Here is a 12,821-nt window from a genome sequence, read left to right as displayed (position 1 = left end):
TATGCCTGTGTACTATCAGTATATAGATATATGCCTGTGTACTATCAGTATATAGATATATGGCTGAGTGCTATCAGTATATAGATATATGCCTGTGTACTATCAGTATATAGATATATGCCTGTGTACTATCAGTATATAGATATATGGCTGAGTGCTATCAGTATACAGATATACACCTGTGTACTATCAGTATATAGATATACGCCTGTGTACTATCAGTGTATAGATATACGCCTGTGTGCTATCAGTATATAGATATACGCCTGTGTACTATCAGTATATAGATATATGGCTGTGTGCTATCAGTATATAGATATATGCCTGTGTACTATCAGTATATAGATATATGCCTGTGTGCTATCAGTATATAGATATATGGCTGTGTACTAATATATGCCTGTGTTCTATCAGTGTATAGATATATGCCTGTGTGCTATCAGTATATAGATATATGCCTGTGTGCTATCAGTATATAGATATATACCTGTGTACTATCAGTATATAGATATATGGCTGTGTACTATCAGTATATAGATATATGGCTGTGTACTATCAGTATATAGATATATGCCTGTGTACTATCAGTATATAGATATATGCCTGTGTGCTATCAGTATATAGATATATGCCTGTGTACTATCAGTATATAGATATATACCTGTGTACTATCAGTATATAGATATATGCCTGTGTACTATCAGTATATAGATATATGCCTGTGTACTATCAGTATATAGATATATGCCTGTGTACTATCAGTATATAGATATATGCCTGTGTACTATCAGTATATAGATATATGCCTGTGTATTATCAGTGTATAGATATATGCCTGTGTACTATCAGTATATAGATATATGCCTGTGTGCTATCAGTATATAGATATATGCCTGTGTGCTATCAGTATATAGATATATGCCTGTGTGCTATCAGTATATAGATATATGCCTGTGTGCTATCAGTATATAGATATAGGCCTGTGTACTATCAGTGTATAGATATAGGCCTGTGTGCTATCAGTGTATAGATATAGGCCTGTGTACTATCAGTATATAGATATATGCCTGTGTACTATCAGTATATAGATATACGCCTGTGTACTATCAGTATATAGATATATGCCTGTGTACTATCAGTATATAGATATCTGCCTGTGTACTATCAGTATATAGATATCTGCCTGTGTACTATCAGTATATAGATATCTGCCTGTGTGCTATCAGTATATAGATATATGCCTGTGTGATATCAGTATATAGATATACGCCTCTGTACTATCAGTGTATAGATATATGCCTGTGTACTATCAGTATATAGATATATGCCTGTGTACTATCAGTATATAGATATATGCCTGTGTACTATCAGTATATAGATATATGCCTGTGTGCTATCAGTATATAGATATATGCCTGTGTACTATCAGTGTATAGATATATGCCTGTGTACTATCAGTATATAGACATATGCCTGTGTACTATCAGTATATAGATATATGGCTGTGTACTATCAGTATATAGATATATGCCTGTGTACTATCAGTATATAGATATATGCCTGTGTACTATCAGTATATAGATATAGGCCTGTGTACTATCAGTGTATAGATATATGCCTGTGTGCTATCAGTGTATAGATATATGCCTGTGTACTGTCAGTATATAGATATATGCCTGTGTACTATCAGTATATAGATATATGCCTGTGTACTATCAGTATATAGATATATGCCTGTGTACTATCAGTATATAGATATATGCCTGTGTACTATCAGTATATAGATATATGCCTGTGTACTATCAGTATATAGATATATGCCTGTGTACTATCAGTATATAGATGTATGCCTGTGTACTATCAGTATATAGATATATGGCTGTGTGCTATCAGTATATAGATATATGCCTGTGTACTATCAGTATATAGATATATGCCTGTGTACTATCAGTGTATAGATATATGCCTGTGTACTATCAGTATATAGATATATGCCTGTGTGCTATCAGTATATAGATATATGCCTGTGTACTATCAGTATATAGATATATGCCTGTGTGCTATCAGTATATAGATATATGCCTGTGTGCTATCAGTATATAGATTTATGCCTGTGTGCTATCAGTATATAGATATATGCCTGTGTGCTATCAGTATATAGATATATGCCTGTGTACTATCAGTGTATAGATATATGCCTGTGTACTATCAGTATATAGATATATGCCTGTGTACTATCAGTGTATAGATATATGCCTGTGTACTATCAGTATGTAGATATATGCCTGTGTACTATCAGTATATAGATATATGCCTGTGTACTATCAGTATATAGATATATGCCTGTGTATTATCAATGTATAGATATATGCCTGTGTACTATCAGTATATAGATATATGCCTGTGTGCTATCAGTATATAGATATATGCCTGTGTACTATCAGTATATAGATATATGCCTGTGTGCTATCAGTATATAGATATATCCCTGTGTACTATCAGTATATAGATATATGCCTGTGTACTATCAGTATATAGATATATGCCTGTGTACTATCAGTATATAGATATATGCCTGTGTATTATCAGTGTATAGATATATGCCTGTGTACTATCAGTATATAGATATATGCCTGTGTACTATCAGTATATAGATATATGCCTGTGTACTATCAGTATATAGATATATGCCTGTGTACTATTAGTATATAGATATATGCCTGTGTACTATCAGTATATAGATATATGCCTGTGTACTATCAGTATATAGATATATGCCTGTGTGCTATCAGTATATAGATATATGGCTGTGTACTAATATATGCCTGTGTTCTATCAGTATATAGATATATGCCTGTGTACTATCAGTATATAGATATATGCCTGTGTGCTATCAGTATATAGATATATGGCTGTGTACTATCAGTATATAGATATACGCCTGTGTGCTATCAGTGTATAGATATATGCCTGTGTACTATCAGTATATAGATATACGCCTGTGTACTATCAGTATATAGATATACGCCTGTATACTATCAGTATATAGATATACGCCTGTGTACTATCAGTATATAGATATATGCCTGTGTGCTATCAGTGTATAGATATATGCCTGTGTACTATCAGTATATAGATATATGGCTGTGTGCTATCAGTATATAGATATATGGCTGTGTGCTATCAGTGTATAGATATATGCCTGTGTACTATCAGTATATAGATATACGCCTGTGTACTATCAGTATATAGATATACGCCTGTATACTATCAGTATATAGATATACGCCTGTGTACTATCAGTGTATAGATATACGCCTGTGTACTATCAGTGTATAGATATATGCCTGTGTACTATCAGTGTATAGATATATGCCTGTGTACTATCTGTATATAGATATATGCCTGTGTACTATCAGTATATAGATATATGCCTGTGTACTATCAGTGTATAGATATATGCCTGTGTACTATCAGTATATAGATATATGCCTGTGTACTATCAGTATATAGATATATGGCTGTGTACTATCAGTATATAGATATATGCCTGTGTACTATCAGTATATAGATATACGCCTGTGTACTATCAGTGTATAGATATATGCCTGTGTACTATCAGTATATAGATATATGCCTGTGTACTATCAGTGTATAGATATATGCCTGTGTACTATCAGTATATAGATATATGCCTGTGTACTATCAGTATATAGATATATGCCTGTGTACTATCAGTATATAGATATATACCTGTGTACTATCAGTGTATAGATATATGCCTGTGTACTATCAGTGTATAGATATACGCCTGTGTACTATCAGTGTATAGATATACGCCTGTGTGCTATCAGTGTATAGATATACGCCTGTGTGCTATCAGTGTATAGATATACGCCTGTGTACTATCAGTATATAGATATACGCCTGTGTACTATCAGTATATAGATATACGCCTGTGTACTATCAGTATATAGATATCTGCCTGTGTACTATCAGTATATAGATATCTGCCTGTGTACTATCAGTATATAGATATCTGCCTGTGTGCTATCAGTATATAGATATATGCCTGTGTACTATCAGTATATAGATATATGCATGTGTACTATCAGTGTATAGATATATGCCTGTGTACTATCAGTGTATAGATATATGCCTGTGTACTATCAGTATATAGATATATGCCTGTGTACTATCAGTATATAGATATATGCCTGTGTGCTATCAGTATATAGATATATGCCTGTGTACTATCAGTATATAGATATATGCCTGTGTGCTATCAGTATATAGATATATGCCTGTGTACTATCAGTATATAGATATATGCCTGTGTGCTATCAGTATATAGATATATACCTGTGTGCTATCAGTATATAGATATATGCCTGTGTACTATCAGTATATAGATATATGCCTGTGTACTATCAGTATATAGATATATACCTGTGTACTATCAGTATATAGATATATACCTGTGTACTATCAGTATATAGATATATACCTGTGTACTATCAGTATATAGATATACGCCTGTGTACTATCAGTATATAGATATACGCCTGTGTACTATCAGTGTATAGATATACGCCTGTGTGCTATCAGTATATAGATATACGCCTGTGTACTATCAGTATATAGATATATGGCTGTGTGCTATCAGTATATAGATATATGCCTGTGTACTATCAGTATATAGATATATGCCTGTGAGCTATCAGTATATAGATATATGCCTGTGTACTATCAGTATATAGATATCTGCCTGTGTACTATCAGTGTATAGATATATGCCTGTGTACTATCAGTATATAGATATATGCCTGTGTGCTATCAGTGTATAGATATATGCCTGTGTACTATCAGTATATAGATATATGCCTGTGTACTATCAGTATATAGATATATGGCTGAGTGCTATCAGTATATAGATATATGCCTGTGTACTATCAGTATATAGATATATGCCTGTGTACTATCAGTATATAGATATATGGCTGAGTGCTATCAGTATACAGATATATACCTGTGTACTATCAGTATATAGATATACGCCTGTGTACTATCAGTGTATAGATATACGCCTGTGTGCTATCAGTATATAGATATACGCCTGTGTACTATCAGTATATAGATATATGGCTGTGTGCTATCAGTATATAGATATATGCCTGTGTACTATCAGTATATAGATATATGCCTGTGTGCTATCAGTATATAGATATATGGCTGTGTACTAATATATGCCTGTGTTCTATCAGTGTATAGATATATGCCTGTGTGCTATCAGTATATAGATATATGCCTGTGTGCTATCAGTATATAGATATATACCTGTGTACTATCAGTATATAGATATATGGCTGTGTACTATCAGTATATAGATATATGGCTGTGTACTATCAGTATATAGATATATGCCTGTGTACTATCAGTATATAGATATATGCCTGTGTGCTATCAGTATATAGATATATGCCTGTGTACTATCAGTATATAGATATATACCTGTGTACTATCAGTATATAGATATATGCCTGTGTACTATCAGTATATAGATATATGCCTGTGTACTATCAGTATATAGATATATGCCTGTGTACTATCAGTATATAGATATATGCCTGTGTACTATCAGTATATAGATATATGCCTGTGTATTATCAGTGTATAGATATATGCCTGTGTACTATCAGTATATAGATATATGCCTGTGTGCTATCAGTATATAGATATATGCCTGTGTGCTATCAGTATATAGATATATGCCTGTGTGCTATCAGTATATAGATATATGCCTGTGTGCTATCAGTATATAGATATAGGCCTGTGTACTATCAGTGTATAGATATAGGCCTGTGTGCTATCAGTGTATAGATATATGCCTGTGTACTATCAGTATATAGATATATGCCTGTGTACTATCAGTATATAGATATACGCCTGTGTACTATCAGTATATAGATATATGCCTGTGTACTATCAGTATATAGATATCTGCCTGTGTACTATCAGTATATAGATATCTGCCTGTGTACTATCAGTATATAGATATCTGCCTGTGTGCTATCAGTATATAGATATATGCCTGTGTGATATCAGTATATAGATATATGCCTGTGTGCTATCAGTGTATAGATATATGCCTGTGTACTATCAGTATATAGATATATGCCAGTGTACTATCAGTATATAGATATATGCCTGTGTGATATCAGTATATAGATATATGCCTGTGTACTATCAGTATATAGATATATGCCTGTGTTCTATCAGTATATAGATATATGCCTGTGTACTATCAGTATATAGATATATGCCTGTATGCTATCAGTATATAGATATAGGCCTGTGTACTATCAGTGTATAGATATATGCCTGTGTACTATCAGTATATAGATATATGCCTGTGTACTATCAGTATATAGATATATGCCTGTGTACTATCAGTATATAGATATATGCCTGTGTACTATCAGTATATAGATATATGCCTGTGTGCTATCAGTATATAGATATATGCCAGTGTTCTATCAGTATATAGATATATGCCAGTGTACTATCAGTATATAGATATATGCCTGTGTACTATCAGTATATAGATATATGCCTGTGTGCTATCAGTATATAGATATATGCCTGTGTACTATCAGTATATATTTCTGTCACTTATTATTGTGGGGCACGAGGCGCGATGATGAATTTAACCTCCATGTACCTCAGTAATAGTAATTAACCCCATCATGTACCTCACACATTAACCCATTATGACTGAGAAACATGATGGGGTTAATTACTATTAATGAGGTACATGGAGGTTACATTCATCATCACGCCTCGCGTCTCACATCAGAAAACGGAAGAACTTTTTTATTATTTTTTTATTACTGCTTGTAAAGTATCGTTTTGATATCGAAATCGCAATACTACACGAAGTATCGGTATCGGAGTCCAAATTCTGGTATCGTGACATCCCTAATGACCGCAGGACCGAAAAGCTCCGCACCCCCCTATATAGATCTGGTATACGGCTCAGCTTCATCTACCTGATGATTCTCTGGGACATTGGGATTTTCCTCTGGACAGTCCTGGGAATACAGAGGACTGGGACATCTCTCTGGTGGATTTCTCCTACTGGATCCATCTGTAGGAAACACACAGTGACTGAATACATGACTACTGTATATCTGTCTATAGATCAGACACTTCTCTCTACACTTCTATGTTTACTGATCAGAGCCGGAATTACAATGTTGAGGTCCTCACTACCGGTGTCGATGTTCCTGCACCTTGTAAGCCGCAGGCCTAAAGGAGACTGTGCCCTACCAGAGCGAACGGCGGGGCGTAACTGGCTCCCTGCTCCACCATAGTATTTACCTGTATCTGCCTTCTGTGGACGCGGATACACATGAACGTGGCGGGACACAGGACGCCTCTATTTAGTTACCTGCAACCAAAAATGGTCTGGGTGTCACTTGCTTATTAGCCTCTTAAAGGCTGTGTACACCTCTGTAGGCAATATTTTCTATACATATTAATTAACCCCTTCACGACATGGCTATATACTTTCCAACTCCTGATGCCCTGGGCAGGTGTCACATAAATAAATATTGGCAGAATGGAACAGGGTTGTACTTTCCTGTCCGCCGGCTCTCTCCACAAGTGCCGGCACATCTCCCCCTTAGTTTAATCAAACTTATGCCAAACCCCTGCAGATAGCACCTCATCCCCTGTAGATAGCGCCACTGAAGCTCCCTCTAGGAGCGGAATCATTTGCCAGAGCGTTACCGTCAACTTGGCTGGAAATTGTGCTTCTAGAGGGAGCCCCTGACGTCTCTGTCCATATATGGACAGTGATGTCAGGGACTCCTCTGGGAGTGGAATCCATGGCCTATTTTTGACCTGTTTAAGAGAACCATTTCTCAAATCTGACGTGTTACTTTAAGGGTATGTGCACACGGGGCTGATAAGATGCAGATTTTCTGCAAAGTATTTAATTGCGAGAAAATCTGCAGCGTATTACAGTAGTAGCAATGAGGATGAGATTTTAACAAATCTCATCTACACGTCGCGCCAAAAATGAGTTTTGGACGTTCCGCCGTGTTTACGCCATGTGGAGACGTATCATAAGTGGGAATAAGATTTTACTTATCCAAGACATTGTGAGATTGTTTTTTCAGAACACGTTGTACTTTATATTCGTGGTAAATTTAGCTTCATACATTCTGTGTTACAGTTACTAAGGATGAAAAAAGACACAAGTCCATCAAGACCAACCTATAATCCGACCGTGTTGATCCAGAGGAAGATAAACCCCCATGAGGTGGATGACAATTGTCTAATTAGGGGAAAACTCCTCCCCGACTCCAAATCTGGAAATCAGAATAAATCCCTGGATCAGCGTCCCATCTCCAGAATCTAGTGCCCATAACTTGTAATATTAAAGAGAACCTCCGATTATACTGACATTATATAGGAAACTATTATACTGCCGGAGTGTGCCGATAATCGTCTTTCTACATGACTTGTATTACCAGGTTTACTTCTGACTACAGCACGACTGCCCATAGTCCTCGCTGCCGGCTGCCCATAACTCTGCATTAGGAGACAGCGTGTCCTGCCCGTCTTCATGGCTCCTGTATCCAGAACGGCCGCCAGCGCTGTACAATGTAATGTGACCTGTAATGCAGAGTTATGAGCAGCCGGCAGCACGAAACACAGGGATCTAATGTCATGTAAAAGGAGCCGAAATTGTGGAGCTCCTACATTACATGTCATTGTACACACGTGTATATGTGCTGCACATGACGGTATTAAGGCCTCAACATGACCGCCAGTCCAGCCTGTGCCCACAGTAATGCCAATATATATCTGTCTCTTCTCACCATGTGATGTGCGGGGCCGGTAGTCCTCCATCATGACCTCCTCGTACAGATCCTTGTGTCCTTCTAGATACTCCCACTCCTCCATGGAGAGATAGACAGTGACATCCTGACACCTTATAGGAACCTGACACACACAATGATACAGTCATTACCCAGACACCTCCAGTGCTGTTACTGTAGAATTTCCCAGCATTCCCAGCAGTGTCACCTCTCCAGTCAGCAGCTCCGTCATCTTGCAGATCAGTTCTAAGATCTTCTTCTCATGTATCCGGGAGTGAGGGGGAGGCTCTGTGATGGGACTACTGCTCCATCCTCCTGACTCATGGATGATGGGAGTCGTACAGTCACCCGATGTCTTCTTCACTATTGTGTACTCCTGTGTATGGAGAGAGACACTTAGAGAACTGAACACAGTATTCCCCCCTCAGTAGAAAGAGGGAGATTGTGACCCCGCTGTATAGACCTCTAGTGACCGCACATCTGTAATACTGGAGACCTCTCCTACAAAAAGACATTGAGAAAATAGAACGAGGCCAAAACTAAAAAGGAAATAATATTGGGGGGACTAGATGGACCATGTGCTCTCCTCCTGCCGTCATCTCCTATGTTTCTATATAGATGTCATCCTGATCCTCCTGGTTCCTGGTCATTCTCATTGCTCTACAACATTACTATTGCTGCATTGGTGACATGACACATAACTGACCATATCGGTGGCTGATCTGCAGCTTCTTGACGTCACTTGGAAGGTCTGGACGTTGTTATACAGGACACTGGATTCTTCCTATTATGTATTGTCCCTTCCCTATGTGGGACTTGTTCTATAATGTAGAAAAGTTTACCTCTCCGCTCAACAGGTAGATGATCTCCAAGGTGAAGTCTAATATTCTTCTGCTCATCTCATTCCTGTCCTTGTCCATCCTTGGTGGGTCATTCAGCAGAAGGAACGTTGTGGAGGAGAAGATGAGAAAACTGGAGGAACTGGAGGATCTAGTACTGCAGATGTCTTTATGAAGAAAGGAGAAGATGGAAATCATACAGGGGACATCATGTGTGACATACAGAACCCCACTTATTGATCATTGAGAGAAACATCTTCTCAGAGCCGTCACCACATGGAATAAAGGGGTATTCCCAACACGGACATTTCTCCCCAGGAGATGCCAGGAATGTCTGATAGATGCGGCTCCACCTCTGGGTGGCCTTGTTAGGCGGTTCCCGTAACTCCTATAGAAGAGAATGGAGAGACACAATCTGCTCAGGTCCTCCTGCTATATAATCTGCTGCCAACAGATCAGACGGGTGGTCAATGTGACAGATGCCCTTTATGAATGAATACACCCCTAATATAAGTTTTTACAGATATTAGAAGTTACCTCAGAGATCCTGGATCTTCAGAGACATCTAAAATTCTTAATTATTATAGTATTCCCCTTTTCCTTGTAGATTATTTTACCGGATAGTAACTTTATTCACATCTGAAAGACAGATACTAACCATGGTTAATGGGAACCGGCGGTCACGTGTGAATGTGCAGAAGGTCCCGCCAGTCCTGCGAGCATGTGCGGAAGGTCCCGCCAGTCCTGCGAGCATGTGCGGAAGGTCCCGCCAGACCAGTGTGGAGGAGCGGAAGGTCCCGCCAGACCAGTGGGCAGGCGCGGAAGGTCCCGCCAGACCAGCGGGCAGGCGCGGAAGGTCCCGCCAGACCAGCGGGCAGGCGCGGAAGGTCCCGCCAGACCAGTGCGCAGGCGCGGAAGGTCCCGCCAGACCAGTGCGCAGGCGCAGAAGGTCCCGCCAGACCAGTGCGCAGGCGCGGAAGGTCACGCCAGACCAGTGTGCAGGCGCGGAAGGTCCCGCCAGACCAGTGTGCAGGCGCGGAAGGTCCCGCCAGACCAGTGTGCAGGCGCGGAAGGTCCCGCCAGACCAGTGTGCAGGCGCGGAAGTTGCCGCCAGTCCAGTGCGCAGGAGCAGAAGATCCCGCCAGACCAGTGTGCATGCGCAGAACGTCCCACCAATACAGTGTGTATGTCCTGGTAGTTTAGTGTGAGGAAGCAGCATGTATTGTGCTGGGTGTGCAGGATCTCTGCATCATCTTATCACTTAGCAGTCACATCTTACACACAGACTTCTGTAAAGCGTGACCTGTCCTCCATCGTCTACATTACTTGGTGCTTTTCCTTTTAAACCTGTTCCCCCACTTCTTCATTATTCTGTGCTCCTTCTAGACCTGTCCTCTGCTTCTACATTACTCTGTGCTCCTCTTTCTAGACCTGTCCTCTGCTTCTACATTACTCTGTGCTCCTCCTTCTAGACCTGTCCTCTGCTTCTACATTACTCTGTGCTCCTCCTTCTAGACCTGTCCTCTGCTTCTACATTACTCTGTGCTCCTCCTTCTAGACCTGTCCTCTGCTTCTACATTACTCTGTGCTCCTCCTTCTAGACCTGTCCTCTGCTTCTACATTGCTCTGTGCTCCTCCTTCTAGACCTGTCCTCTGCTTCTACATTACTCTGTGCTCCTTCTTCTAGACCTGTCCTCTGCTTCTACATTACTCTGTGCTCCTCCTTCTTCTAGACCTGTCCTCTGCTTCTACATTACTCTGTGCTCCTCCTTCTAGACCTGTCCTCTGCTTCTACATTACTCTGTGCTCCTCCTTCTAGACCTGTCCTCTGCTTCTACATTACTCTGTGCTCCTCCTTCTAGACCTGTCCTCTGCTTCTACATTACTGTGTGCTCCTCCTTCTAGACCTGTCCTCTGCTTCTACATTACTCTGTGCTCCTCCTTCTTCTAGACCTGTCCTCTGCTTCTACATTACTCTGTGCTCCTCCTTTTAGACCTGTCCTCTGCTTCTACATTACTCTGTGCTCCTCCTTCTAGACCTGTCCTCTGCTTCTACATTACTCTGTGCTCCTCCTTCTAGACCTGTCCTCTGCTTCTACATTACTCTGTGCCTCTCCTTCTAGACCTGTCCTCTGCTTCTACATTACTCTGTGCTCCTCCTTCTAGACCTGTCCTCTGCTTCTACATTACTCTGTGCCTCTCCTTCTAGACCTGTCCTCTGCTTCTACATTACTCTGTGCTCCTCCTTCTAGACCGGTCCTCTGCTTCTACATTACTCTGTGCCTCTCCTTCTAGACCTGTCCTCTGCTTCTACATTACTCTGTGCTCCTCCTTCTAGACCTGTCCTCTGCTTCTACATTACTCTGTGCTCCTCCTTCTTCTAGACCTGTCCTCTGCTTCTACATTACTCTGTGCTCCTCCTTCTTCTAGACCTGTCCTCTGCTTCTACATTACTCTGTGCTCCTCCTTCTAGACCTGTCCACCACCTTCGGCACAGTCGATCACACCCTCCTGATACAAATTCTCTAGTCCCTTGACATCACAGACTTGGCCCTCTCCTGGATCTCCTCATACCTTACCAACTAAAGATTTACTATCGCTCCCTTATGGGTCTCAGTGTTCTGGATCCCTTACTCTTCTCCATCTAAATCTTTGGTCAAATTTACCTCTGGTCTTGATGTTACCTCCCTGCTATCTAGAGTGTCTAACAGTTATCTCCTCTTTCACCTCCCACTTCCTTAAGATTAACATGGAGAAAACGGAATCATCTTTTCCCCATTTCACTCAACCCCCTTACCAGAACTATCAAATCACAGTTAATGGCTCCACACATTTCCCGGTCTCACAGGTCCGCTGCATTGGGATAACCCTTAATTTCAAATAGCACAGCCTAAGCGCTTACCACTTCTTGCTGTCTCCACCTCAAAAACCTCTTGAAGTCAGTCTTTCCTCGAACAGACAAACATGCTAGTATATATGTCCTCATCATCTACTGTCTAGACTACTCCAACACCCTTCTCTGTGGCTTCCCATCTAACACTATTGCACCCCTCCTACCCATTCTCAACTCTGCTGCAAGGGTAAATCTACCACT

General features: G+C 40.0%; 1 protein-coding gene and 1 long non-coding RNA gene across 6 annotated transcripts in view; one reads left to right on the top strand and one right to left on the bottom strand.

Moving 5' to 3' along the window:
* LOC142726870 (uncharacterized) overlaps nt 1–8,620 on the top strand; it is a 153,423-nt gene extending 144,803 nt beyond the window's left edge. Inside the window, exon 5 of the long non-coding RNA XR_012877105.1 lies at nt 8,240–8,620. This is a non-coding gene — a long non-coding RNA (uncharacterized LOC142726870). The remainder of the gene's footprint in view (nt 1–8,239) is intronic.
* LOC142726868 (oocyte zinc finger protein XlCOF7.1-like) overlaps nt 1–10,632 on the bottom strand; it is a 129,418-nt gene extending 118,786 nt beyond the window's left edge. The window contains exons 1-5 of one of the 5 annotated variants that reach the window (XM_075849023.1): nt 10,265–10,632; nt 9,731–10,115; nt 9,097–9,264; nt 8,889–9,012; nt 7,050–7,147 (exon numbers count right to left, since the gene is read on the bottom strand). In XM_075849023.1, the coding sequence (XP_075705138.1) occupies nt 7,050–7,147; nt 8,889–9,012; nt 9,097–9,264; nt 9,731–9,925 (585 nt within the window). In that variant the 5' untranslated portion in view covers nt 9,926–10,115; nt 10,265–10,632. The remainder of the gene's footprint in view (nt 1–7,049; nt 7,148–8,888; nt 9,013–9,096; nt 9,265–9,730; nt 10,116–10,264) is intronic. The other 4 variants (XM_075849024.1, XM_075849022.1, XM_075849020.1 and 1 more) reach the window with 4 other exon arrangements.
* Between the last annotated feature and the right edge of the window lie 2,189 nt (nt 10,633–12,821).

Source organism: Rhinoderma darwinii, unplaced genomic scaffold (assembly GCF_050947455.1).
Source record: "Rhinoderma darwinii isolate aRhiDar2 unplaced genomic scaffold, aRhiDar2.hap1 Scaffold_639, whole genome shotgun sequence".
Taxonomy (NCBI): domain Eukaryota; kingdom Metazoa; phylum Chordata; class Amphibia; order Anura; family Rhinodermatidae; genus Rhinoderma; species Rhinoderma darwinii.
The sequence above is the reverse complement of the archived record's forward strand: the minus strand, read 5'-3'. Positions and strand labels throughout refer to the sequence as shown.